Raw genomic sequence first — 26,184 nt, 5'->3', positions numbered from 1 at the left:
ACCATTCTTTATGTTGCTCTTTTTTTTTCCTCATGTGGATTGGTCCAGCTCAAAATGTGACTCACTATAGCAGGAATCTATCTAGAGTACCAGTACGGTGAATGAGATACTTGATGGCTGTGTTCGCCTCTTGTAAATGGAACATAAAGAGTTGTGTCAACAGCGTCTATATCTGGATTTATATCAATTTGCCTTACGTTCATTTATTGCTGACATTAAGAAAGTTCTTCATGATCCTCAGCTTGAACAGCAAGCTTCAAGCCCAGTAGCTTCTGAGAGACCAACAAAATGTTTAAGGTATAAGCTTTCAAGAGTCAAAGGTTCCTTTTGTCAGATGCCTCATTGTCCTTGGCTTAAATGGTGTATTTTAGGGCATATTTTTGGGGATGCGATTTATTTATTTTATTCGATTTTTAGCCCGTCCTTCCCGTAGAACAGGCTCAGGGCGGGTTACATCATAAATACAATCAACAGTAAAAAACCAATTTGAAGTATATAAAATCTAAAATTAAAGAGTAACGGTGGATACTAAAATGGCAAATTCTGCCTCACAGACATGGCCTATTGTCCAGGTCCAGCAGGTCTTATAGCACTGGGATGGAATGAAGGGGGGAATCCAATAACAAATGACATCCACTGCCTCAACTGAAAGCCTGGCGAAAGAGCTCTGTTTTACAGGCCCGACGGAACTGAAGCAGATCCCGCAGGGCCCGGATCTCCAGAGATGTAATGCTGAATTATTACCAACCATGAAGTTCTGTTCAAGCTCATTATTCATAAATTATCACTTCTGAGTTTTGTTTCAGAGGGTAGTCATGTGGGCCCGCAATAAAAACAGCTGGATTCTAATCCAGCAACAGAGTAGTTTGATTCTTGAAAGCTTATATCCTGAAAATCTCGTTGGCCCCTAAGGTGCTACTGGATTCAAATCTAGCTCTTTTTCCAAGTTGACAGTGAGTTAACAAATGCAGTTTAATCCGTAAAATTGTAAACTAAGCCAACTGATCCTCTGTCTGCTTTCCTGCTCTGGATATATTTAAGGAAATGTCTATCGTTTCTCTTGATGATTCCTGGAACATGAGCAAATAAGACTTGTATACTTACTGTTTTGATTCGCTGTGACAAACTTCCAGCGTGGGATCATTATAAATAAAAGCTGCTTCCAAATCATTGACTCTCACTCTGTATATCCTACATTGTTTACTGTTAAGCTTGATTCTGTTTAGGTTTGCCACAGTGGGAAATATTGTCAGCTCCACATAACCCTGTAAGGATTTAAAACCATAACATAAGACACAGGCACATGTTATAGAAATCAGTCTTGTGTTTTTTACTTAGAAAAAGTCTGTACTCAAAGTGATTTATTTTTATAAAAGCTAAAGCATGCATGCAAAAAGGATTCTGTGCTACCTGAAATGCCAAAGGAAAAAAAGGAAAGGTTCCCTGTGCAAGCACCAGTCGTTTCCAACTCTGGGGTGACGTTGCTTTCACAAAGTTTTCATAGCAGACTTTTTACGGGGTGGTTTGCCATTGCCTTCCCCAGTCATCTACACTCCCCGCCCCCAGCAAGCTGGGTACTCATTTTAAAGACCTCGGAAGGATGGAAGGCTGAGTCAACCTTGGGCCAGCTACCTGAACCAGCTTTTGCTGGGATAGAACTCAGGTCGTGAGCAGAGAGTTCGGACCACAGTACTGCTGCTTTACCACTCTGCGCCACAGGGCAAAACAGACAAACAAAACGCTGTCCTGCCTCCAATTTGGCTTTTCTCTTTGAAAGTTGTCTGGGTATGTGAGTTAGGTGTGCCTGAGCCAACATACTGTCCACAGCACACACCAATTCTTTTCTTTTTGCCACCCCTCTGCACTATTTATGCTGCTTGTGTTTGAGAATCCTGCTTTGTATGAAACTGGAAATATATTTACACATGTCACAAACTGAGCACATATAACACTACAATTATGTTAGCCAGGGCTTTCTTTGTAGAAAAAGCCCAGCAGGAACTCATTTACATATTAGGCCACACCCCCTGACATCACACAGGACTTTTGTGCAGAAAAAGTCCAGCAGGAGCTCATTTGTGTATTAGGCCACATCCCCTGATGCCAAGCCAGCAGGAACTGTATTCCTGTGCCTTCCTGCTCAAAAAAAGCCCTGATGTCAGCAGAGATGAGGGCAGTAGATATACCAGACTGGAGGTGGCCAATGGGTCAGGAAGGTAAGTATAAACTATTTTAGTAGGCTTTTAAAAAAAAAGTCACCCTGGTGGAGGAAGAAAAACAGTGCTGCAGTCAGAACGCTCGTATACATGAAAACCATTCCCTTTTGAGCTTCAAAATTTGTCTTGATACTGGACAAGTTTACTTGGCTTTCCCACCTATTTGTAGATTCCCTTCAAGGAATCCCAAAGTCTAGCAAACAGCTGTGGTAACCAGTGTTCCCTCTAAGCTGCAGAGTCTTGTGAGCAAAAATTCTACTTTGTCATCTACTGGCATTAAAGTTGTGAGCTACTGCATAAATTAGTGTGCTCTGGGGTCATCCTTCCTAAAACAAAAATGGGTGAGCTGGAGGCCAAAACCCTGCAAGCTAGCTCATGATAACTCAGCTTAGAGGGAACTCTGGTGGTAACATCACAACCCAATCAAAGTGGGAGGAGCTATAGTTCAGGGGCAGAGCATCTGCTTTGCCTGCAGAAGGTCTCAGGTTCAATCAGGTAAAGGGATCAGATAGCAGGAGATGTAAGACCTCTACCAGAGACCTTGGAGAGAAGAAGACGACGACATTGGATTTATATTCCGCCCTCCACTCAAGAGTCAGAGCGGCTCACAATCTCCTTTACCTTCCTCCCCCACAACAGACACCCTGTGAGGTGGGTGGGGGCTGGAGAGGACCCTCACAGCAGCTGCCCTTTTAAGGACAACCTCTGCCAGAGCTATGGCTGACCCAAGGCCATGCTAGCAGGTGCAAGTGGAGGAGTGGGGAATCAAACCTGGTTCTCCCAGATAAGAGTCTGCACACTTAACCACTACACCAAACTGGCTCTCTACACCAAACTGGCTGTTCCATTGCCAGTCAGAGCAGGCAATACTGTTGGCACGGTTACCAAAAGGCCAGGACAAAAAATACTGTCTCTAGAAGCCTAGTGTGTTGAAGGGAAATAAAACCCCATTAAGCTTCTTGAAAAAGGAACAGAACATTATTCTCCTGACCTGCTGGAAACGTTAAGTGTTAGAGCAAAAGTGTAACTAATGCTATCTTGAGCACCCATTCACCTCATTTAAAAAAAAATATGAAGCAATTCATGCTTCCCCCAGTGTAACTAAGAGAACAACAATAAACATTGCTGGTGGTATGGGTTCATTTGAAGCTTGTGGGGGTGAGCACATGAAATGGAGCATATGGAATATATTAAGGACCTCTGGGAATACAAAAAGCTCATGAAAAACAGGAGGTTGCACCAATGAAAACCACCATTCCCAATCAACATGAGGTGGAGGAATGCAGCTATTCACGGTTCAATTGTATAGAGGAGCAAGCCAAAAAAGCACACTAAGTAATTACCATCACAAATAATATATCACTATAAATTGCTATACTGCAAAATATATAATAAATTATGTTGGTGGTATACAACAAAGATTTTTAAATTTGTAAATTTTTAGTGCTCACAGGCATCCTGAAACCATTTACAAATATTTGAGCATGTAAGGTTCCATTATTAAGGATCCCATTATTATTATGTCCAGAATATTGAGATGCTGAAATCTGGTTTCACTGAAGCAGCCTACTAGATGTCTTTTGCAACTGATGAAGAGAAACTGAAACACCATGATATCCAGAATGGGTGTTTTACTGCTGCTTATTGCTTCTCAACTGCATTTATGATTGATATGGGTTGTCGCTGTATACCTTTTTGCGACTTTGCATGCACTATCTGACTTTTATTGGAACTACAGCATTACTTCGTTGAGTACTCAACTTGCCTTATATGTTCACATATTTGTAAACAGTTTCAGGGTGCCTGTGAGCACTACAGATTTATAAATTTAAAAATCTTTGTTGTATACCACCAACATAATTTATTGTATATTTTTTGCACTATAGCAATTTACAGTGATATTTTCTTTGTGATGGTAATTACTTAGCGTACCTTTTTGGCTTACTCCTCTACAGTTAACTATGTTAAGTTCCCCTTTGTCCTTGCAACTGAGATTCACGATGCAATGGCTTTCTCTACAAGGGAGGGATCCAGCAATTATCATCCAAGACTTTATAACCTTCCAGACTGATTCCTGCAAAGCATCTTGCGGGAATACAATGTACATCCAGCTTCAGTTCCTATAAAGTCTGGATGCCTTGTGAGCAGTGTTCCCTCTAAGCTGAGTTAGCGTGAGCTAACTCACAGATTTTTAGCCTCCAGCTCACACCTTTTTGTCTTAGCTCAGGAAGGACGACCCCAGAACACAATAATTTATGCCGTAGCTCACAACTTTAATGCCAGTAGCTCACAAAGTAGAATTTTTGCTCACAAGACTCCACAGCTTAGAGGGAACATTGCTTGTGAGGCTTAATCTGTTCTTATGATTTTCAATGTGGAAATAGTTTTGGGTGGGTAGCTATGTTGATCTGCAGTAGAACAGCAAGATTAGAGTCTAGTAGTACCTTTAAGACCAATGACTTTTCCGGGGTAGAAGCTTCCAAGAGTCAAAGCTCCATTTGTATCTGACAAAGGGAGCTCTGACTCTTGAAAATATTATATCCTAGAAATCATGTTAGTCTTTAAGGTGCTACTACCCTTGAATCTTGCTTAATGGGGAACGCCTGTTTCCCAAAAGAACGGCAAGCTGATCTCTGACACCTCAAAGTCTGCTTCCTAGGCTTGCCTTTTTGGACCCAGAAACCTGAATTTTCCATTAATCTGTAGTTATTCAGTATTTTGTAGGTTGGGCTACTGATTTTTGTGGGGGTATCAATATATTACCAGATTAACATGTGAATTTAGGGCTAATCAGTTGGTTTGTTATGTTGTCATTACTGCTGTTGCATCCTGCTGCTTTGTAAAACAAGAAATGTGTTTAAAATGATTGTATAATTAAGTCAAATTTAAGCCTTTTGTATATTCTCACAGAAATCATCAGAATACACAGATCTGAGCACTCTTAGCAACTAAGCCAGCACGCTGCACTCAGCATCTGCAGACCAGCTTGGTGGTCAGGAGTAGAAGGCCAGATCAGATAGATAAAGAAAAGAACAATGCTTCTCAGGAGGGCTTTTACTGTCTATGATACAACACAAATGCAGTGTATCAACTCTGAGGAGAATGAGATGGAGAAAAATAATTAACCCCCCCCCCCCAACCCACTTGGTAGCTGTAATAAGTAGAAAATATTTGACATTTTCTCCATACCAGTTATACTTACAACCACAGATTTTCTCTGGAAATTTATGTTGTTGATACAGACCACCTGGTGCGTTGTGCTGGGCAGAAGAAAAAAAAACAGAGTTCAAATAAGTATCTTGGCAAACACAAGCAAATGCGCAACTTGAAAATAAATGAGTATATGTGTCATAGAATGGTTTTTAGATGTGGGTGTGGTAAGCTACTTTATTGGGGGGGGGAATTATTTCCACTCAGCCAATGCCAATAGAGAAACAGTGTTTTCAGTAATGATTCAGGAATTAACATTAAGCAAACAGTTGTTTATGTGTGAATGCATGACTAAACACCGTCATAAACGTAAGAAGCTTCTCTGATAATGTAACATGAAAAACATATATTATTTGCTTAAAAAGAACAGTTCATAACATCATCAGTGATTATGTGAACCCACAAAGGGTTGTAAGTGTTCTATCAAACACTTGTCAGGGATGCTCTAGGCTGATCCTGAATTGAGCAGGGGGTTGGACTAGGCTTGGGAGCTACATGTGGCTCTTTCACACATATTGTGTGGATCTCAAAGCCCCCAGTGCCCTGTCAGCCAGTTCAAAGAAGGCGTTTCTCTCTTTAAATCACTTTGCCAAGCCAGCCAGCAGCTTGGAGAATGCAATTAAAGTTTAAGTTGCTTTCTTTCCTCCTGTCCCTCCCTCCATCTACTTTCCTTCCTTCTTTGTGGGTCTCAAACATCTGACATTCATGTCTTGCGGGTCTCAAATATCTGATTTTTTATTCTGTGTGACTCTTATGTTAAGCAAGTTTGGCCACCCTGGACTAGATGGTCTGTATGGCCCCATTTCAACTTTGTGATTCTAAGTTTCCTTGTACACCATTAGATATACTAATACGTGTTTTACATATGATGGTATAACAAGAAGTAGCTTTAGGGTTTACCTTTTCTAGTAAGGCAGCTACAAATGGACAGCTGAATCTTTAATCATTCCAAATCTCTCTTGCCCTTGAACAGCACAAACAGGGTGTGGCAATCCCTCCCCCCCAAATCCAAGTTCTCTTCTAGTATATTTTACATATAAACTGTTCTGATCTTAATGTAAGCCTCTCTTCGTTATCACTGCAGAACCCTGGCTCACTAACAAAGGAGAGACTTTATTTTGATTGTAAATCCACAATCTAGTTTTAAAATGAGGTAAAAAGAGGAGCTAATCCTACCTAGCTCAACATGCATAACGGTAATGCACAGAAATCAAAATATTCTAGTTGACTTTATTTGTGCTGTACACTACTTTCAGATATCAAGCTAATTTTGACTGTCGGGATCAGGAAATTAAGTCAGGGTTAAGTCACATGAAACTGCCTTATACCAAATCAGACCACTGGTCCATCAAGATCTGTCTTTTGTCCTCAGAGTGCCAACTGCTTTCCAGGGTCTCAGACAGAAGGTCTTTCACATCACCTACTGTTTGGTTCTTTCAGCTGGAAACACATGAAATTGAACCTGCAAAGCAGAAGCTCTACCACTGACTCACAGCCCCTCCCCAAATTAATGTGTACTAAAAGCAAATATTAAAAGAGGCCCATGGTGCAGAGTGGTAAAGCTGCTGTACTGCAGCCAGAGCCCTCTGCTCAGGTCCTGAGTTCGATCCCAGCAGAAGCTGGTTCAGGTAGCCGGCTCCAGGTTGACTCAGCCTTCCATCCTTCCGAGGTCAGTCAAATGAGTACTCAGCTTGCTGGGGGGGAAAGCGTAGATGACTGGAGAAGGCAATGGCAAACCACCCTATAGAGTCTGCCGTGAAAATGTGAAAACAAAGTCACCCCAGACTCAAAAACAACTGGTGCTTGCACAGGGGGCTACCTTTACCTTTTAAAAGCAAATACACAGTTTCCCATTCCTATATAACACTGTGTGTTCTACCTTGAGTCTCAGTAGGACAAGCAGACTATAAACAATGCAAATAACTAACTTAAAACTGCTTGTCAAAGTACAACTTTAACAGCTCTATGGCATTCCTATTACAATCTTTCTGCTCACTAGCCTTCAGCAAACATGCAGTTTTTCATTTCAGAAAGTGTTGCATACTTTAAAATCCTCAAAACATGCTCACAAGACACAAAAATTTATCATAGATACTTATAATTTGTATGGTCTTGGGCTCTCAAACCCCTTGTCTCCTTTCTTCCTGTTCATCGTGAACAGCACCACTGGACCTCAGTGAGAATCAAATGCACACTGCCACCATCTTCAACAGGAGCCTCCTCAAAGATCCTTTTAATTTTCCTTTTCTTTGTGAACTCTTCTCACTACAGATCTTTCACCATCAAGTCTTAGAACAGCACAGCCATGGACATATCCAGAAAGGGACCATTATTCAGAAAGCCAAATAGCATACAGAAAGAAATTTAGGGAACTTTATAAAGAATCTCCCTAAGATCTGGGAAAAAGTTATATTACACTAGATTTTATACAATATGTCTAGTTCCAAAGACGCCATCCATTGAGGTAATGAAGCAAGGGAGTACAGCTAGAATGCACAAAAGCCAGTTTCTGAAACTCACATCTAAACTAGGAATGACCAGTTTATGTACTTTTAAACAAAGCTCCCGATATGCTGCTTCTTTCAGCAGACAGCTGTATAATGGAAAAAGTAGTATTTTTCTAGGATTGATCTGAGGAGAGGCCTTTAGAGAACAGACAGGTTACTACTGGTATTCCAGTATGAAGAAAGGAATACTGACAATAACCCATCAGCATTCCTCTTGAACAGACTTTAGGAAGAGTGCCTGAGTGCTACCACGATTCTCAGGCAGGTCTAGGGGTATGTCGCTAACACATGAGTGCCTTTCTACAGAAGCCTCCAAAACAAGGGAAGTCGGGTTTTTTTTTACTGGTGCTCCTGCTGGGAAGAAAGACCACCCACAGTAACTTAGCTTCACTCCAGCACCATCTAATTTGGAAGGGACCATCTGGCTCAATGCTGGGATGTAGGATCCCAGGCCAGCCTATGAATTTCCGGCCAGGGCACGGCTAATTCACTACGGCATCTACCCAGAACACGTGCATTTTGGGGGTAGCTCATAGCACAGGGTGTGTTGTAGTGCTGTTAGCGGAGTGGCATCTGGAAGGCATTCAAAAAAGGACGAAGGTTGCTGAGAGGAGAATCTGCAAGAAGTGGCGGTGTAACTCTTCACGATTAGATTCTTCAAGCAGAGGCGCGACGGTTGCCCTCCTCGGAGGAGCGCCGCTTTTGCTCAGTGGCGCTCGGAGGCTCGAGGCGGGCTGTGGTGAGGCTGAAGGCAGCTTGCCCGGAGGGACAGCACTTCTTCGCACATACAGTCAAGAGACACGCTCCGAAGACTTCGCTCTGAGACCGCTAGGGCGGACGGTTCCCGGTCCTCACGCCGGCGGCGGCAAGGAAGCCACCCGAACCTCTTTCTCCAGCTTAGGGACCATCGACCGCCTCACGCCGCGGCTCCGTCACTCGACCCTTTCCCTGCGCACCCAATCAGCTTTGCGTATCCGGAGGGCGCCATTTTATTGGTAACCTTTGACCTCCCGCCGTCGGTTCAAAGGTCGCCGTCGGCGACGTTTTTTCTCTGTGGGGTTGTTTAATTTAGGCCAAGGTTATCGGGCGAGTTATTTTAGACAGCTGGTGTGTGTGTGGTAAAGAAAAGTTAGGGGGGGGAGTTTTTAAACACCCAAATCCTGACGATTGAAGCGCATGCGCAGAGTAGAGACGCGTTCGTTTCCCCCGGAACGCGCACGCGCGCAACCGGTTTTGCCCTCATAGTCAAGACTAGCAGCAAATGGTTCGGTTTGTGGCTTCAAACCGGGGGAATGGCTTGGCGGCGCTGTGCAGTGAAGGCGGCAATCAATTCAAGTTCGTACGTGGGGAATCCAAGAAGACTGGCAAAAATCCACGAGCCCGCTCTTAGAAGCTTAATGGAGTGAATCAAGTCAGGTGCATAATCCCTGGGTCTAATCTCACAGGATTGTTTGTGAGAATAAAATAGGGCAACCTGTGAGCTCAGCGAAAGTTAGGATCGTTATATGGGCTTCAACCAGCAACTAGAGCAGATAAAGGGTCCCCCTCCTCCCCTGCAGTCTCTTTAGACCCACCCCACCCCCCAGAAAGATTATACTGGGGGTAGTAGGACCTGTGTGAATGGAGGGGCTTTAGTGGTATATCGCTTTACTCTGCTCTGGTAAGACCTCACCTGGAGTATTGTGTTCAGTTTGGGGCACCACATTTTAAGAAGGATATAGACAAGCTGGAACAGGTCCAGAGGAGGGCGATGAAGATGGTGAGTGGTCTGGAGACCTATGAAGAAAGCTTGAAGGAGCTGGGGATGTTTAGCCTAGAGAGGAGGCGACTGACAGGTGATACAATCACCATCTTCAAGTTCTTGAAGGGCTGTCATCTAGAGCAGGGGTGGCCAACGGTAGCTCTCCAGATTTATTTATTTTTTTGCCTACAACTCCCATCAGCCCCAGCCAGCATGGCCAATGGCTGGGGGTGATGGGAGTTGTAGGCAAACAATATCTGGAGCACTACGTTTGACAACCCGATCTAGAGGATGGTGTGGAATTGTTTTCTGTGGCCCCAGAAGGTAGGACCAGAACCAAGGGGTTGAAATGAAATCAAAAGAGTTTCCGGCTCAACATTAGGAAGAACATCCTGACTGTTAGAGCGGTTCCTCAGTGGAACAGGCTTCCTCGGGAGGTGGTGGGCTCTCCTTCCTTGGAAGTTATTAAACAGAGGCTAGATGGCCATCTGACACCAGTAAAGATCCTGTGAATTTAGGGGGAGGTATTTGTGAGTTTCCTGCATTGTCCAGGGGGTTGGACTAGATGACTCTGGAGGTCCTTTCCAACTCTATGATTCTATGGAATGCAGAGAAAGGAAGCACTGGGGGATGTGGGAAACATCGTCCCCATTCCACCTTCTGCTAGGTCAGATACAAGGCATGTAAAACAACAAATGTCTACCAAAGACATGTCTCAGGATTTCCTGGAAGAGGAAAGAAAAGGCCCTAGACCCAAATGCTTTCCTACATATTGGTCCTCTTGCCCTTAGCAGCTTACTGCCATTGTATTATACCACCTGCCAGCAAAATCAGCAGAGAATCCAAGGAACATTTTTTTATTATTATAAATATAAATATGTTTTGGATCATTATGGATACATTTTCCAATGATTTGAAAAGAAGTATTCCTCTGTAACAATTGGGGGACGAGGGTATTTATTGTAATTATGTACCTGAATGTTTTTATAACAGGTTATAAATTTAATAAATCATCATTATCATCTGAACTTTCCCAGTACATTTTAATGTGGTTACACACTCAATAAAAGACCGTAATCATGTGATAAAAACCTAACAACCTCCACCCAAATATGAGACACCAGCTGAGAGTCTAGAAGTATCTTTCAGCCCTTAATTGCTGCTGCTTCTCATGAAATGGGCCTTCTAGAATTATAAACCTTAATTCCATTCTGTGTTGAAGAGCGAGCGTATTTTGTCAGCAATGCACCAATCGTTTGCTTTGCTGAACACAGGTCCCTGCAAGATAGAAAAGAAACACCCTTTATGTAGTTTTTTTTTAATCCAATCAAAATCATGTTTCAGTTAAGGCTCTGCACAGTGACATAGGCTGTTGAGTACCTGAAGCTGAGCGGTAGTGAAGCTGGTTTCAGAGGGAGTTGATACACCATGGTGGGGTGAGTTCGGCTACTGGGATCAGGTAGAGACAGGAACAGAACCCAAGTAAGGCAGTTGCTTTAGGGAACTTTGTTGTTTTCCACCCAGCTGCTTTCTGTATGGGTTTTACCCTATATAGTTGTAGTGTCCCTATATTAATTCTGCCCCATATTGATAACTTTCCTCCTGTTTTCTTAAACAGTTACAATGCTCATTTAATAAACTTTCCCCTTTACTCTACCTGGGTTGGTCACACCTCAAATTCAGTCATAGGGTACGCCCTCACTGAAAAGGGAATTGCCTGGGGAAGAGTTGCGCTGGGCCCTCACTAGTAAAGTCCTAGAACCAGAGTGTAGCACCCAGTTAATGCCTTTGCCTGCTCCAGGGCTGACGGGGTCAGGAGAAAAGGAAGGGGCATACGGGGGGGAGAAAGATCCCTTGAAGGTACATCCTGTCTATGGCAAACCCTTTTTGCAACAAATCTGAATCCCAGTTCTTGGGAGTGGGGCATCGACTGGAAGAGGGTTTGGCCTCCATGGCCTGCTTGGTTGGCTTCTAAGGGAACTTGGCTGTTCACTGTGTAAAACAGGAGGTTGGGCTAGGTGAAAACTTGGTCCAGTGCACCCTCCAGGTGCACTAGGTGAAAACTTGGTCCAGTAGCAGAGTAGTAAATAAGGCCAGTGGAGACACTGCTTGAATAATGGGGCATGCCTCAGTTTAAATAAAAAGTGCAGAGAGGAGAGTTTGATAGGAGATGATATGATATGATTCTATGATATACCTAGAAACATCTAGGAGCCACTGGTGAAATGCAAGCTGCCTGCATAATAGCAATGCAATTGGAAGAGTGAGAGGGGAGTGAACATATGAAGCTGCCTTATACAGAATCAGACCCTTGGGTCCACCAAAGTCAGTATTGTCTACTCAGTCTGGCAGCAGCTCTCCAGGGTCTCAAGCTGAGGTTTTTTACACCTATTTGCCTGCACCCTTTTTAGTTGGAGATGCCGGGGATTGAACCTGGGACTTTCTGCTCCCCAAGCAGATGCTCTACCACTGAACCACCATCCCTCCCAATAGGTCCAACCCACAACTGCTTAAGCAGGGCTTTTTTTGGTAGAAAAAGCCCAGCAGGGATTCATTTGCATATTAGGCCACATCCCCTGATACCAAGCCAGCCGGAACTGTATTTCTGTGCGTTCCTGCTCCAAAAAAAGCCCTGCATTTAAGATTAAAGTATTAATCCTTAAACCTCTCCAAGACCCCTGGAATCAGGTAACATCAATCTTAAGTGATACTTAAAGCTATCAGAATTCATTGAGTTCACCCCAAGGAAACCATATATGGGGACTTTAAAAGAGACAGAAGAAAGGAATGCATAAATAAAGGGAGATGTGAGAGGCTAAAGAAACTGCAGGAGCAGAATCAAAGTGTAAAAGTGAGCCATGTAAATAAAGAGCTTAACCCACCGGCAGAACAGGCATGTAAACTACTTACTGTATATATGGAGCTATATCAGCTTCAGTCCACTTCTCTCGAATGGTGAATAAGCTGTTAAATCTTTCCTGGCTATCCTCGGGCAAGTCTTCAACATTTAGCAAAAAGATAGTCTCTGGTCTGGAGGATCGATCCACAAGAGCCAAACCCTGGCAGAAACAACATCTTGAAGAGGGAAGTAGCTATCCACCCACATCAATCTATGTCGCATCACACAGTTTGTTTTCTTTCCAATGCCAATGTGGCACAATGGTCAGAAAGTTGAATTTAGACTTAAGCAACCCATGTTCAAATCCCTGCCCAGCCATGAAAGTTACCATGCAACCTTGGACCAGGCACCCTCTCTTACCCCAAGCCCAAAACAACAGTTTTGAGAATAAAATGGAAGTAGAAGAAAACAGTGTACAATGCTCTGAACTTCTTAGTGGGGGAAAAAATTTCAATGGATTGATGGAAAAAAATTGCAATAGAGGTCTGTTGGGATGAGGGCCCTCCCTTGACTGCCCATGCCCTGGGATGGCTGAGTCCAATCAGCTGAGAGCCACACTCGCCCATCCCAAAGGAGAGCCAGAAAGAGCGGGGGGGAGAGCCCCAATGTGAAGAGGAGCGCACTGGACACACCAACAGTGTCTGCGGCTCAGCTGAGAGTGCTGTGGGCGCCAGTGTCATCATCAGGTACCCAGGTATGAGTGACTGGGAAGGACCCAGGTCCTCCGGTCCAGAAAATAGCTGGCCAGGGAGCTGCCATGGCAGTGGGAGAGGCATGTCCTGGGAGTCCTGAGGACTCTTCCATGACTGGCAGATGACAACCCTTTTAAATCATCTTAATTTATGTTATTTATAACCCTCCTTTTTTACAGGGCTCAAGACAAATGACACATGGCAAGACAGTAGTCAACAAAATGGGACATTCAATAAACAATGAATTATGATTGCTGAAGCCTAGAACCACCAGAAAGAAGTGAAGCATAGCATATATATATTCACACGGCACAATTCAATCACTCAATCAAGTTTGTTATGGTCAAAAGACCAGCAAGGTTAAATACGGATAACATGGCACAATTAATCTCTTGTACAGTTGGCATGTCTACCTTAAGGTATTGAGAAAAAAGAAGATGATGATATTGGATTTATACCCTGCCCTTCACTCTAAGTCTGAGAGCGGTCACGGTCTTCTTTACCTTCCCCCCCCCCCCCCCGCTCACAACAGACACCCTGTGAGGTGGGTGGGGCTGAGAGGGCTCTCATAGCAGCTGCCCTTTCAAGGACAACCTCTGCCAGAGCTGTGGCTGACCCAAGGCCATTCCAGCAGCTGTAAGTGGAGGAGTGGGGAATCAAGCCCGGTTCTCCCAGGTAAGAGTCTGTGGACTTAACCACTACACCAAACTGGCTCTCACCAATAGAAGACAATGTATTCATGTTTTACATTACCTTTAACTGGTCTAGCCTCGTTGTCAACCCATCAGGGACACTTTGCTGCCATACTTCTTGGAATTCTGAGAGGCTGAACTTGACAGCGTTTTGCAAGAGCATCAGTGCTGTAGCCCTGCATATCTTCTCTTCATTCATTTCAAAGAAAATCTCACCTAGTATGGAGCAATGAAGAGCACAAATCTCGGAACATGGATTCAGCACACACACAACCTTTTTTCTTTTATTTTAAAAAGGTGGGGGATCTCCATCTCCCTGAAATAATGGCGCTTGGGCCAAGCTAGATAAGTTGGCCTGGCTTATATAAAACATTAGATGGAGACCGTGAGCCACCAAGTCCATGCCTCAATTAGCCCATTAAGCTGCTAGAAAACACAGCATTTGGTTGTCTCCTGGTAATATCCAAAGCTGTATTACTTGTTTGTTGAGAGATTGTATGCCAAATTTAGGCATGCTTATCTGTAAGAAAATGGGGGGAAATTGGGCTTCATAGGAACGCTATAAAGGGAGTAGGGACAAGGCGTAGAGGAAACAGAGCAGTTGCGTTTCTCTCCCCCACCTCTTGCCATCAAGTGCCACAAATGTATGAGCAAAAGATACATACACACACATGTATATGCACAGGCATACAGTACACCTCTCCAATTTTTAAAGCAAAAGCAGTGCCCACCAAAGTATTTCTAAACCACCCTGCTCTATCTTAGCCTTTCCGTCAATCTCCCATTTCCATTTCCAGCACTTTGTCTTCAGCTAAGCTAGGCTGGCCCTGACGCAGCTAGCCCAATCTCATCAGATCTTGGGAAGCTAAGCAGGGACAGCCCTGGCTAGTAGTTGGATGGGAGACCCCCAAGCAAGTCCAGGCTTGCTACACAGGCAAATTACCTCTGTTTATATATTGTGTGAAAACCCTATGGGGTTGCTGTAAATTACCTGTGACCAGACAGCACTTTCCACCATCACCAAGCTAGAGAAAAGCACTTTGGGAAGACCCAAGTTTAAACAGGATGATGACCTGGTTGATCCAAGCTGTATTTATGTCAGTGAACTTTGCAGGCACAGGCTTCAGGTCTACATAATGGCAATTCTGGATTCAGAAGGGTCTGCTGAAATCAGTTCTAGTTTGGCCTGATTACGCACCATTTGGATACTTATTTGGGGACTGCATTTTTGTCTGCCATTTTTCATGTGTGCCTGTTGTACAGCAAATAGTTATTTTAAGGGCTTCAAACATGCGTTCACAAGGGCAGCTTACCTTCATCAATGATTTGTCTTCCATAACTCCTAAGAATGTGTTCTATCATTTCCCTGGAAGAAACATCATTTGTCTACTTTCAGCATGCTATGAGGAATAATAATCCCCATCATGCTACAGAAATCGAATACCTTGGACAGTCTTTGCAACTCTTCAACTAGACTCCTGCCTTTAAAAATCTGACGACAAAGCAACAGAAATATGCAATAGCACCACTGTTGAGGCTGATGTGCTCTGCTATTTCGGAAAAGGAGCACTGTGGGGATTGTTAAATGTGCGTTTCTTTAAAAAATCATTTACTTTTTTTTTTCCTTGCGGTATCCCTGATCCTCCACGTTTCCCTATTAAGGGGGAAAATTCTGTTCCAGAAAAAACAAAAATGATCTGACCCCAATGGTAACAAGAGAAAGAAATTACAAAAAATAGGAGCACATATGACATATTCATGTAGGTACATTTAATTTATTGTGAACAGATTAACTTCAATTTAGGTTAACTTGTTATAGCTCCAAGCCCAGGCAAAAGAGAGAAGAAGAGAGGTCCAATATGAGTTTAAACAGAAGGCAAGAGTTGGCTGAAGAGGCTCAACATATAACTGCCAAGTGAACCTGAGTGTGAGAATTCCCTTAACCCTTTCCCTCCCAGGTCCTCTTGTATGCAAAGTTACAATATCCAGCAGTGAAAATGTATAATCTAGATCAGGCTTTTTTTGGCCCAAGTCTTAACAACCACTCAAACCGTGAATATACTAGCATCCTGGTGAACATGGGGGGAATGGGGAGAACAAGGGCTGAACCTGGCCAAACAAACAAGCTGCACTCCAGGGTTTAGCTTGGCTCCTTCGGCAGAGAACAAGCTCTGGAACATCAAGCAAAGCAATCAGGCACGCCACTTTTCAGCATGCATGCTGGGAGTTCCAACCTCTGATGTTGACCATCAGTGCTATATCCAACAGAACTAAGCATACTTACTTTTTCTTTTGTAGAAAAAGCCCAGCAGGAACTCAGGCCACACCCCGTGACATCACCATTGTTTCACACAGGAAACAGCAAGAACTCATTTGCATATAAAGCCACACCCCCAATGCTAAGTCAGCCAGAACTGCATTCCTGTGCGTCCCTGCTCATAAAAAAGCCCTGGAGATTGTTCCACTGAACCGAGTAGCATGACTCACAGCTCAGAATAACTTTGTGGACCAGCCCTAAGGATTCTGGGAATTCCAGCAGTTTGTTAACAAAGAACTTACTTGGGCTCCAGAGGTTCAAGTTCTTGAAGACAGATACTTAAAGGAACTTTGCTGAATGTCCACGACTCTGTATATATCAGCTGAGTCACATGATTCAACAGTTTCATCTCATAGTCAAAGTCTAGAATCCGCCAATATCCTACCAGGCACAGAACATGATAATTATTTACTTAAACAGCTAAAAACAAAAAACAGACATTGTGATGCCACTTCATTCAGATATTTTGAAAATGTATACTGTATCCCTTTATACTTTTAAAATACCTTTTTCTACAGATTAGCCAAGATACGCAGAAAAATATGCCTAGCCCTGAGTGGAGGGTAGGGCCCCCTTCCATATTTTTTGATCCACACAGGAAAGCTATTCATTGACATATGATGAGGCAGGTGATAATCAGAATTAGTAACCTCTGGATTTAATCGGGGGAACTGAAACAGACAATTTAGGGAGAATGTGACATAAGATTCCTATCTATGTATGTCCTAAACAGCAGCACATCTTTCTGCAGGAACATATACCTTCAACTTCACATGCTTTTAGAACTTCCAGCTGCTGCATTATTTCTTCCTCGCTTGCTTGTATCTGATCTAATAAGTCATCTGTTGTGTACTGCAAAACATCAAGCAAAAAAGTATTCAGGATATGTTAATTTTCTTGCTAGATTTTACAGCTTTGTGATTCTGTAAAGCACCACACAGAGAGAGGAAGGTACACACCCCACCTTTCCACTGCTGAGGTTTTCAAGGCAGCATGCACATATAATTTGAAGCAGCATGAAAATGTCAGCAATAAAATTTATTAAATAAGCCAATTAAAAATGAATCAATGTGTTTGTTTTTCCATAATGCATACAGCTGGTTTCCAACACTGGGTGTCAGTCTCCCAATCTTTCTCTCATGCTCCTGAGTAAATAGATCCAAGGGGGCAGCCGCGCTGGTCTGAAGCAGCACAAGTCAAGTTGCACCTTTAAGACCAACAAAGTTTTATCCAGAATGTAAGCTTTCGTATGCATGCACACTTCTTCAGACAAGGGGACAGTGGGCTGAAATACGTGTAGTTGGTGGGTTAAGAGTGTAAACTGATACAAAATTAGGATCATATGGTGAAATAGTGTAACAAATTGAAGAAGAAGAATTGCAGATTTATACCCCGCCCTTCTCCCTGAATCAGAGACTCAGAGTGGCTTACAATCTCCTATGTCTTCTCCCCTCACAACAGACACCCTGTGAGGTAGGTGGGGCTGGAGAGGGCTCTCATAGCAGCTGCCCTTTCAAGGACAACCTCTGCCAGAGCTATGACTGACCCAAGGCCATTCCAGCAGGTGCAAGTGGAGGAGTGGGGAATCAAACCTGGTTCTCCCAGATAAGAGTCTGCACACTTAACCACTACACCAAACTGGCTCTCCAGTTGGAAGACCATTTGGTCTGGATAGCAATAAAAGGTAATAAAAGTTGTCCGATAATTGCTGTTGCTGCAAGTCTAGGTAAAACAAAATGACATATATTTCCTAGTGATGTTCTTGTCCACCTAATTTACTTTTTAACATCCTTCTCCTAAGTAAAGTGCCCCAAAACAAAATTCTGGAGGGAACCTCTTTATCCTCTACAACTTAAAGTCAGGCAGCTGATCCTAATCGCTGGAGATTGCAAGGACTGAATTTGGCACTGCCCACATGCCAAGCAAATGCTCTGCCACTGAGTGCCCCCACCAGCATGACAGGCATGTTGCTGGTACTAATTATGACAAGCAAAAACAAAAAAAAAATCCTGGAAAACTAAAGCTCCAAGAGGATCAGCTACATCAGGGGTGTGTGTGGCCTAATATGCAATAATGTTGCCTCAGTTGAATGTTATGTCCATTCAGTTAAGGAGAAATGCAAGGAGCCTCGTGGTATCTTGGAACCCTAAAATATTGGTAATTAAAATATATGCCTTTGAGAAACAGTACTGGCCAAAAGATGGAATATATGAACACATGAATCCGCTTTGTATTCGTCCATCAAACCAGTATACTTGTCCTGCCTTATACTGGGCCCTTGGTGCATCAAAGCAGTGGCTCTCTGGGACCTCAGGCAAAGGTCTTTCACATCACCTACTGAATGATCTTGTGAATTGGAGATGCCTGGGATTGAAGCTGGGACTGTCTGCTTGTCTAGCAGATGCTCTACCACTGAGCCACGACCCTTCCCACAGCTAAGAAGCAGGAAGCCCTGCTAAGAACTCATTCACTGGCCTTATGTGGGCTTCTCAACCCCAGAGTTGATCAGTGCTTCCAGGCCCCCCCTGGCCATTGGCTGGGGATGGAGCCTGGGGAGGACATCCATTTTCTCCAGAGCAACTGATCTCTGTAGTCTGGAGATGAGCTGTAATTCAGGAGAGTGCCCAGGTCCCACCTGGAGGCTGGCATCCCAAAGGTCTAGCCAACATAGGCAGGAGTAATACTGCAGATCTGTCAGTAGTTGAATCTACCTTTACACAGTTTGACAGCTCAAATGTGACAGCAGGTGATCTAGCTGGCATGCTAGGTCACAGTGACCTTATCTACAGGCCGGTTCTAGCCGGCAGAGGACAGGTGGAAAGGACCTGCTGAGTCAGCATGACTGTGGACTGCCAGGATTGGCTGATAGAACTATATATGGACTGTGCTTGCAATGCACAGGTCTCTCTTCGAGAGTTCATAAGAACATAAGAGAACATAAGAACATAAGAGAAGCCATGTTGGATCAGGCCAACGGCCCATCAAGTCCAACACTCTGTGTCACACAGTGGCAAAAAATGTTATATACACACATACACTGTGGCTAATAGCCACTGATGGACCTCTGCTCCATATTTTTATCTAAACCCCTCTTGAAGGTGGCTATACTTGTGGCCGCCACCACCTCCTGTGGCAGTGAATTCCACATGTTAATCACCCTTTGGGTGAAGAAGTACTTCCTTTTATCCGTTTTAACCTGTCTGCTCAGCAATTTCATCGAATGCCCACGAGTTCTTGTATTGTGAGAAAGGGAGAAAAGTACTTCTTTCTCTACTTTCTCCATTCCATGCATTATCTTGTAAACCTCTATCATGTCACCCCGCAGTCGACGTTTCTCCAAGCTAAAGAGTCCCAAGCGTTTCAACCTTTCTTCATAGGGAAAGTGCTCCAGCCCTTTAATCATTCTAGTTGCCCTTCTCTGCACCTTCTCTAAAGCTATAATATCCTTTTTGAGGTGCGGCGACCAGAACTGCACACAGTACTCCAAATGAGACGCACCATCGATTTATACAGGGGCATTATGATACTGGCTGATTTGTTTTCAATTCCCTTCCTAATAATTCCCAGCATGGCATTGGCCTTTTTTATTGCAAACGCACACTGTCTTGACACTTTCAGTGAGTTATCTATCATGACCCCAAGATCTCTCTCTTGATCAGTCTCTGCCAGTTCACACCCCATCAACTTGTATTTGTAGCTGGGATTCTTAGCCCCAATGTGCATTACTTTGCACTTGGCCACATTGAACCGCATCTGCCACGTTGACGCCCACTCACCCAGCCTCAACAGATCCCTTTGGAGTTCCTCACAATCCTCTCTGGTTCTCACCACCCTGAACAATTTAGTGTCATCCGCAAACTTGGCCACTTCACTGCTCACTCCCAAGTCTAAATCATTTATGAACAAGTTAAAGAGCATGGGACCCAGTACCGAGCCCTGTGGCACCCCACTGCTTACCGTCCTCCACTGCGAAGACTGCCCATTTATACTCACTCTCTGCTTCCTATTACTCAGCCAGTTTTTGATCCACAAGAGGACCTGTCCTTTTACTCCATGATTCTCAAGCTTTCTAAGGAGCCTTTGATGAGGAACTTTATCAAAAGCTTTCTGGAAGTCAAGGTAAACAACATCTTTCGGGTCTCCTTTGTCCACATGTTTGTTCACCCCCTCAAAGAAATGCAACAGGTTAGTGAGGCAAGATCTTCCCTTGCAGAACCCATGCTGAGTCTTCCTCAATAACCCGTGTTCATCAATGTGCCTACTCATTCTGTCCTTGATAATGGTTTCTACCAACTTTCCCGGTATTGAAGTCAGACTGACTGGCCTGTAATTTCCCGGATCTCCTCTGGAACCTTTTTTAAAGATGGGGGTGACATTTGCTACCTTCCAGTCCTCAGGAATGGAGGCAGATTTCAATGAAAGATTACAGATTTTTGTTAGAAGATCCACAAGTTCAACTTTGTTCACATGCTGGCGGAGCACTTTGGTCCTGTGTTTAATGTATTTTTCTGCACTAGTGAGCACGCTGTATATATATTGTAAATACACTGTTTTAGCACTAGCTGCAGGTGTCTGGCTCACTTCTTTACTGGGGCTCACCGTTGAGCACATCACACCGCTCTCTCTGCAAACACCCGTACCGACAAGATCTAGGTTATAAGGTTTGTTAGATAGTTCAGTATTTAATGTTATCATTTAATTAATTAATTTACTCTATTACCCTGCTTTTCTCCCCAGTGAGGACCCAAAGCTGCATACATTGTCCTCCTCTCCTCCATTTTATTTTCACGACCCTGTGAGGTGGGTCAGGCTGGGTGTGTGACTGGCCCAAAGTCACCCAGAGAGCTTCCACAGCTGAGTGGGGAATTGTACCTGGGTATCCCAGATCCTAGCTCAACATTCTAAGCCCTACACCATATTGGCTACTTTTCAGTTACAGTTATTACCTTGGAGTCATTCAGCTGTTTCCTGTCTACTCTTTTGCACACAATCCTTGTAAATTATCGGTTTTGCCTGACTTCTCCACATTCCCATTTTTACCTTTGGGTTAGTCAACGTTTTCTCTTTCTCCTCGTCTGGCCCTTCATAAGGATTTTCCATTAGGAGTTTCTTGAGCTTCTTTAGCTTGGGTCGACATCTTCTTACTTCCCAGTAATTGTTGGAAAAGCCTGCGATCTACAATAGGCATCTTAGTTGAGACTTGCCATAAGCAAACGCATGCACACAGAACCCTGATGAGAAACAGGCCTATGACTAAACCCAGCACTTTAACCCTCTGAAGAGCATACTGGATGGTCTCTTGCAGTTCTTTTGTGCATATCTATTTGGTTTCTCTCAACTCGTCCCTTGGCATTGCTTGTAACTATTTTATAAACGCAGCTTTTTCTTCTCCCCCTTCCCAACTAGTATTCCTGTGGGAGGGCTTCTGGAGTTCTGACCATGCTGGTGGATGTCCTGATAGCACCTGAATTCTGGCCACTGTGTGACACAGAGTGCTGGGCTGGATGGGTCATTGGTCTGATCCAGCATAGCTTCTCTTATAGTCTGAAGGGTCTATATTTGTGCCTGAAGGGTCGGCTGCACTGTGCTGGATGTGACCAATGAGACAAGAGGCTATGATGTGACCAATGAGACAAGAGATGCTCTGGCCTGCTGTAGCCTGATCAGCACGTCCTGTTTTCAGGTGAAGGCAGCCAATTGGTTGGCAACCAACATGAGATGAACAGGTTTTTGCCCAGTAAAGAGATGTGGAATTAAAGCAATTTTCCTTTTGGGTTTGCCAAAATGGCAATTTTGATATTGCTGTTTATACCACCAGACACAGAAGGTGAAAAAGCATTTTTGGTGCAACTAAAAGTGGGGGTTTTTTTCTCCTCAAGCTATTATTAGGAGCCTTAGAAGCTGCAGCTAATTGCCTTTCTTATATTACGAAGACGATGTAAATGATAGCTTTTTCTCTCATGTTTCATGTGAATATTATACAATTATTTCCAGCATGAAGACCTGTGTTTGTAATATTGGGAACTACTATTGTGAACCGCTCTAAGACTCTGAGCAGAGGGTGGAATATAAATCCAACGTCGTCTTCTTCCTCACAACAGATACCCTGTGAGGTAGGTGGGGCTGAGAGAGCTCTTAGATGTCTGCTCTTGAGAGAAACAGCTCTGAGAGAGTTATGACTGACTCAAGTTCATACCAGCGGGTGCATGTGGAGGAATGGGGAATCAAACCTGGTTTCCCAGATTAGAGTCTGTGCTCTTAACCGCTACACCAAACTGGCTCTCTGTCACTTACACAAGAAAGATGCAAACACTACCAATCAATATTATATATTTAAATAATTTTCCCTGCCAAGAAAGTTACCCACTCGAGAAAATACCTGAGTGTAAATGACAGATGGAGGCTGGTCTGCACCGAGCTGCTCAGGAGTTTCACAGGTAGGTATAAAAAGCAACATGTTAGAGGTATCTGCTACTTTCATGTCGTAGGTCTTATCTTTGCTACACAGCACAGCATGTTCATCTTTATCTCCACGGATGATGAGGCTGGAAACAATACAATACAAACAATGGTTTTTATACATATACACAGATTGTAATGCAGAAATACTAAGCAACAGCATTCATAGCAGTGCAGAGTGAACAATTTTCAAACCACTAGACCAGGGCTGGCCAAACTTGCTTAACATAAGAGCCACCAGTAATAAATATCGGATGTTTGAGAGCCACAAGACATGAACATCAGATGGTTGAGAGCCATAGGATAAGAAGAAAGGAAAGAAGGCAAGTACATTGAGGAAAGGAGAGGTGGAAAGAAAGCAACTAACTTTAAATTCATCCCCCAAGCTGCTGGCTTAGTTTGAAGAAGTAATTAAAGATAAAAATGCCTTCTAGGAATGGGGTGGTGGGGGCTCCAAGAGCCACACAATATGTGTTAAAGAGCCACAGTTTGGTCACCCCTGCACTAGACCCAAGTCAGGACTCAGTTGTTACAAACGCTACTGCATGCTAGATGCAAAATATAAATTATGCCTTTGACTTGTTTGCATAATATTACATTACATGCAAATACAAGGGGAAAAGAGGCGGGTAAAAAACCAAAAGATGCTGAGGATTCAGAGAACTTGCTCCATCTGTCATCATAACAGTATACCGATATAATGATACTCTAGCGCCAATTTTTAAAATAAAAATCCAGTGGCCCAATGTTGCTGCTTTGGGGGAACTGAGGCAGGGAATTTGTGAGGAAACCTGTCGTGCAGACACCACAGCAACAGGGAAACCACAAAATCCCATCCTGAATGATTAACTGAATGGAATTATACCCCGCTGAGGTCTCTCCCCAAGCACCACGCCCTGACTCCGGTTCCAACTTTCCAGGAATCTACCAATCCAGGGTTGGCAACCGTAAATCATCCTCACTTTCCCAGAAGACCCATCTAGATAGATCCAAGAGGGCAGCCGTGTTGATTTGAAGCAAGCTGAACAAAGCAGGAGTCAAGTTTCACCTTTTAAGACCAACCAAGTTTTATTGAGAACGTAAGCTTTCGCGTGCACTCTAAGCACACTTCATCAGACGAGGGAATCAGGTCTTCTATCTGCTATTGACCTTTCCAGCCGCCAGGGTGAGCTCTAGAGCGCAGACCGTCTGCCCACCCCAGACCCGGCCGCCAGAGGGCGCTGCACCCACCTTCGCCCCGCCTCCAAGTCGGCGCAAAGCTCCGGCTCCAGCTGCAGGAGGAAGCAGTCGGCGGCATCGGCCTGGGCGCTGAAACTGAGGCACTGCGCGGCCGGCAGCAGCTCCGCCGGGTCCAACTTGGCGACTTGCAACGTGGCCTCCACTTCCTCCCGGTTCCGCATCTCTGGTCGCTTTGTTTTACCGGGGGGAGGGGGCGCTAGGGACCGTTATTGTTGCCAGTAGCAACCGTAAACTCGCGGGGGGTAGAGAAAGCGGCTCACTTCCAAAAGCGCGCCAATGCGCCTCACGTGATGCGGAGTGGGCGGGGACTAGGCGTTCTGTATAGCGGCGGAGAGGAGGGGCCCGAATTTGGCTACGCGCGTGGGACGTGAATTTGTTGTTGCAAAGATTAATTTTGTGGTTCGCGTGCGGTGGTTCGGTAAAGTCGATGCGGGAGGCGAGAATCTGGATTCGTATTTCAAAAGAATTTTAAAATTGCATTTAATAAAAGACGCCCTTGTCTTGTACAGCGTCAGTGGAGGGGAAGCTACTGTCCCTAAAGAAAAGAGCAAGAATCCAGCAGCACCTTAAAGATTTAACAAAATTTATGGCTGGGGATGATGAGGTTTTGTGAGTTAAGGCTCCCTTCTTCAGATAAGGAGGTCGAGAAAGGGGGCTGTACGCCTGTCTTGTACATTCCTGTACATGTTTAGTCTGAAGTCCCATGTTCTTCACTGGGGGTCAGTCCCAGTTTTTTCAGATAACAATTTTTTAAAGTTCCAGGTTTTAGTAGCAAACTAGGCAGCAGTCCACTTTTTGCATTGTTAAAATTATTATTTTTACAATGTTTTAGGACACAATTGTAGCTCTTTAAAAATGCTTTTTAAAAGCAGTCTTTTTTGCAGTCTGGTGATGAACATATTTTCTCAGAATTTGAACATATGAACATATGAAGCTGCCTTATACTGAATCAGACCTCTGGTCCATCAAAGTCAGTATTGTCTTCTCAGACTGGCAGCGGCTCTCCAGGGTCTCAAGCTGAGGCTTTTTTACACCTATTTGCCTGGACCCTTTTTTGGAGATGCCAGGGATTGAACCTGGGACCTTCTGCTTCCCAAGCAGATGCTCTACCACTGAGCCACCGTCCCTCCCCCCAAAAAAGGTGAAATCCTAATTGAACATATATGAACATATGAAGCTGCCTTATACTGAATCAGACCCTTGGTCCATCAAAGTCAGTATTGTCTTCTCAGACTGGCAGCGGCTCTCCAGGGTCTTAAGCTGAGGTTTTTCACACCTATTTGCCTGGACCCTTTTTTGGAGATGCCAGGGATTGATCCTGGGACCTTCTGCTTCCCAGATGCTCTACCACTGAGCCACCGTTTCTCCCCAATTTAATACTACTGAGTTTAGGGAGAGGTACTGCTAGGCTGGGTGGCTAGGAAAGAATAGCCTAGCCCAGGGGTGGCCAAACCTGCTTAACATTAGAGCCACACAGAATAAATGTCAGGTGTTTGAGGGCTGCAAGGAAGGCAGGAAAGTAGATGGAGAGGAGAGAGGTAGAAAGAAAGCAACTTTAAATGCATTCTCCAAGCTACCAGCTGGGCTTGGCTTGGAGAAGTGATTTAAAGAGATAAATGTCTTCTCCAAGCTGGCCGGTGGGGGCTTTGAGAGCCGCACAATATGTGTGAAAGAGCCACATATGGCTCCTGGGCTCCAATTTGGCCACCCCTGGCCCAGCCTGACTTGCTGGAAGAATAAGAAGGTTCTTCTTATTTACATACCACAAGCACTTGCCTACATCCGCATGTCAGAATTTTAGAAAGTGTGGTTACAGTGACCTGTTCAAGATGGGATTGTCAGGTCAGTGTTGAAAAATACCTGGAGACTTTGGGGGTGGATCCAGGAAAGGGAGGGGCTAGGGGAGGGGAGGGGAGGGCCTCAGCAGGGTTCAATGCCATAGAAAATCAGCCATTTTTCCAGGGGAGCTGATCTTTGCCAGCTGGAGATCCGTTGTAAAAGCAGGAGGCTAGCAACCCTAGTTCAAGAATTGAACCCCCTTTCTTCCCTTTTTCAGATGTTTTATATTGTCCCTCTGTATGAGTTTTATGCCTTCTTAATATAAAAACTGTTCGCTGATTTTATTATTATTTATTCACTTATGTTGTATTTTAGAAGGTTTTATTGTATAGTTATGAATTGTCCCCTGCTCTGAGCCGGTTTCAGGGAGAGT

General features: G+C 44.1%; 2 protein-coding genes across 2 annotated transcripts in view; both read right to left on the bottom strand.

Annotated features, from left to right (window-relative positions):
- Positions 1–8,895, bottom strand: part of TAF2 (TATA-box binding protein associated factor 2) — an 89,434-nt gene extending 80,539 nt beyond the window's left edge. The window contains exons 1-3 of the mRNA XM_060243270.1: positions 7,526–8,895; positions 5,419–5,473; positions 1,105–1,265 (exon numbers count right to left, since the gene is read on the bottom strand). Of these exons, the coding sequence (XP_060099253.1) occupies positions 1,105–1,265; positions 5,419–5,473; positions 7,526–7,578 (269 nt within the window). The 5' untranslated portion in view covers positions 7,579–8,895. The remainder of the gene's footprint in view (positions 1–1,104; positions 1,266–5,418; positions 5,474–7,525) is intronic.
- Positions 8,896–10,515: 1,620 nt separating this feature from the next.
- DSCC1 (DNA replication and sister chromatid cohesion 1) lies at positions 10,516–24,291 on the bottom strand. Its single transcript, XM_060243269.1, has 9 exons — positions 23,964–24,291; positions 22,654–22,819; positions 21,315–21,449; positions 17,036–17,126; positions 16,517–16,655; positions 15,271–15,323; positions 14,019–14,173; positions 12,585–12,733; positions 10,516–10,952 (listed from the first exon to the last, which is right to left on the bottom strand). Exons 1-9 carry the CDS (start codon positions 24,131–24,133, stop codon positions 10,844–10,846), a joined length of 1,167 nt encoding a protein of 388 aa, XP_060099252.1. The 5' UTR covers positions 24,134–24,291; the 3' UTR covers positions 10,516–10,843.
- Between the last annotated feature and the right edge of the window lie 1,893 nt (positions 24,292–26,184).

The sequence above is a fragment of the Heteronotia binoei genome, chromosome 7 (assembly GCF_032191835.1).
Source record: "Heteronotia binoei isolate CCM8104 ecotype False Entrance Well chromosome 7, APGP_CSIRO_Hbin_v1, whole genome shotgun sequence".
Lineage (NCBI taxonomy): Eukaryota > Metazoa > Chordata > Lepidosauria > Squamata > Gekkonidae > Heteronotia > Heteronotia binoei.
Note: the sequence above shows the minus strand (reverse complement) of the source record. Positions and strands in the feature narration are given on the sequence as shown.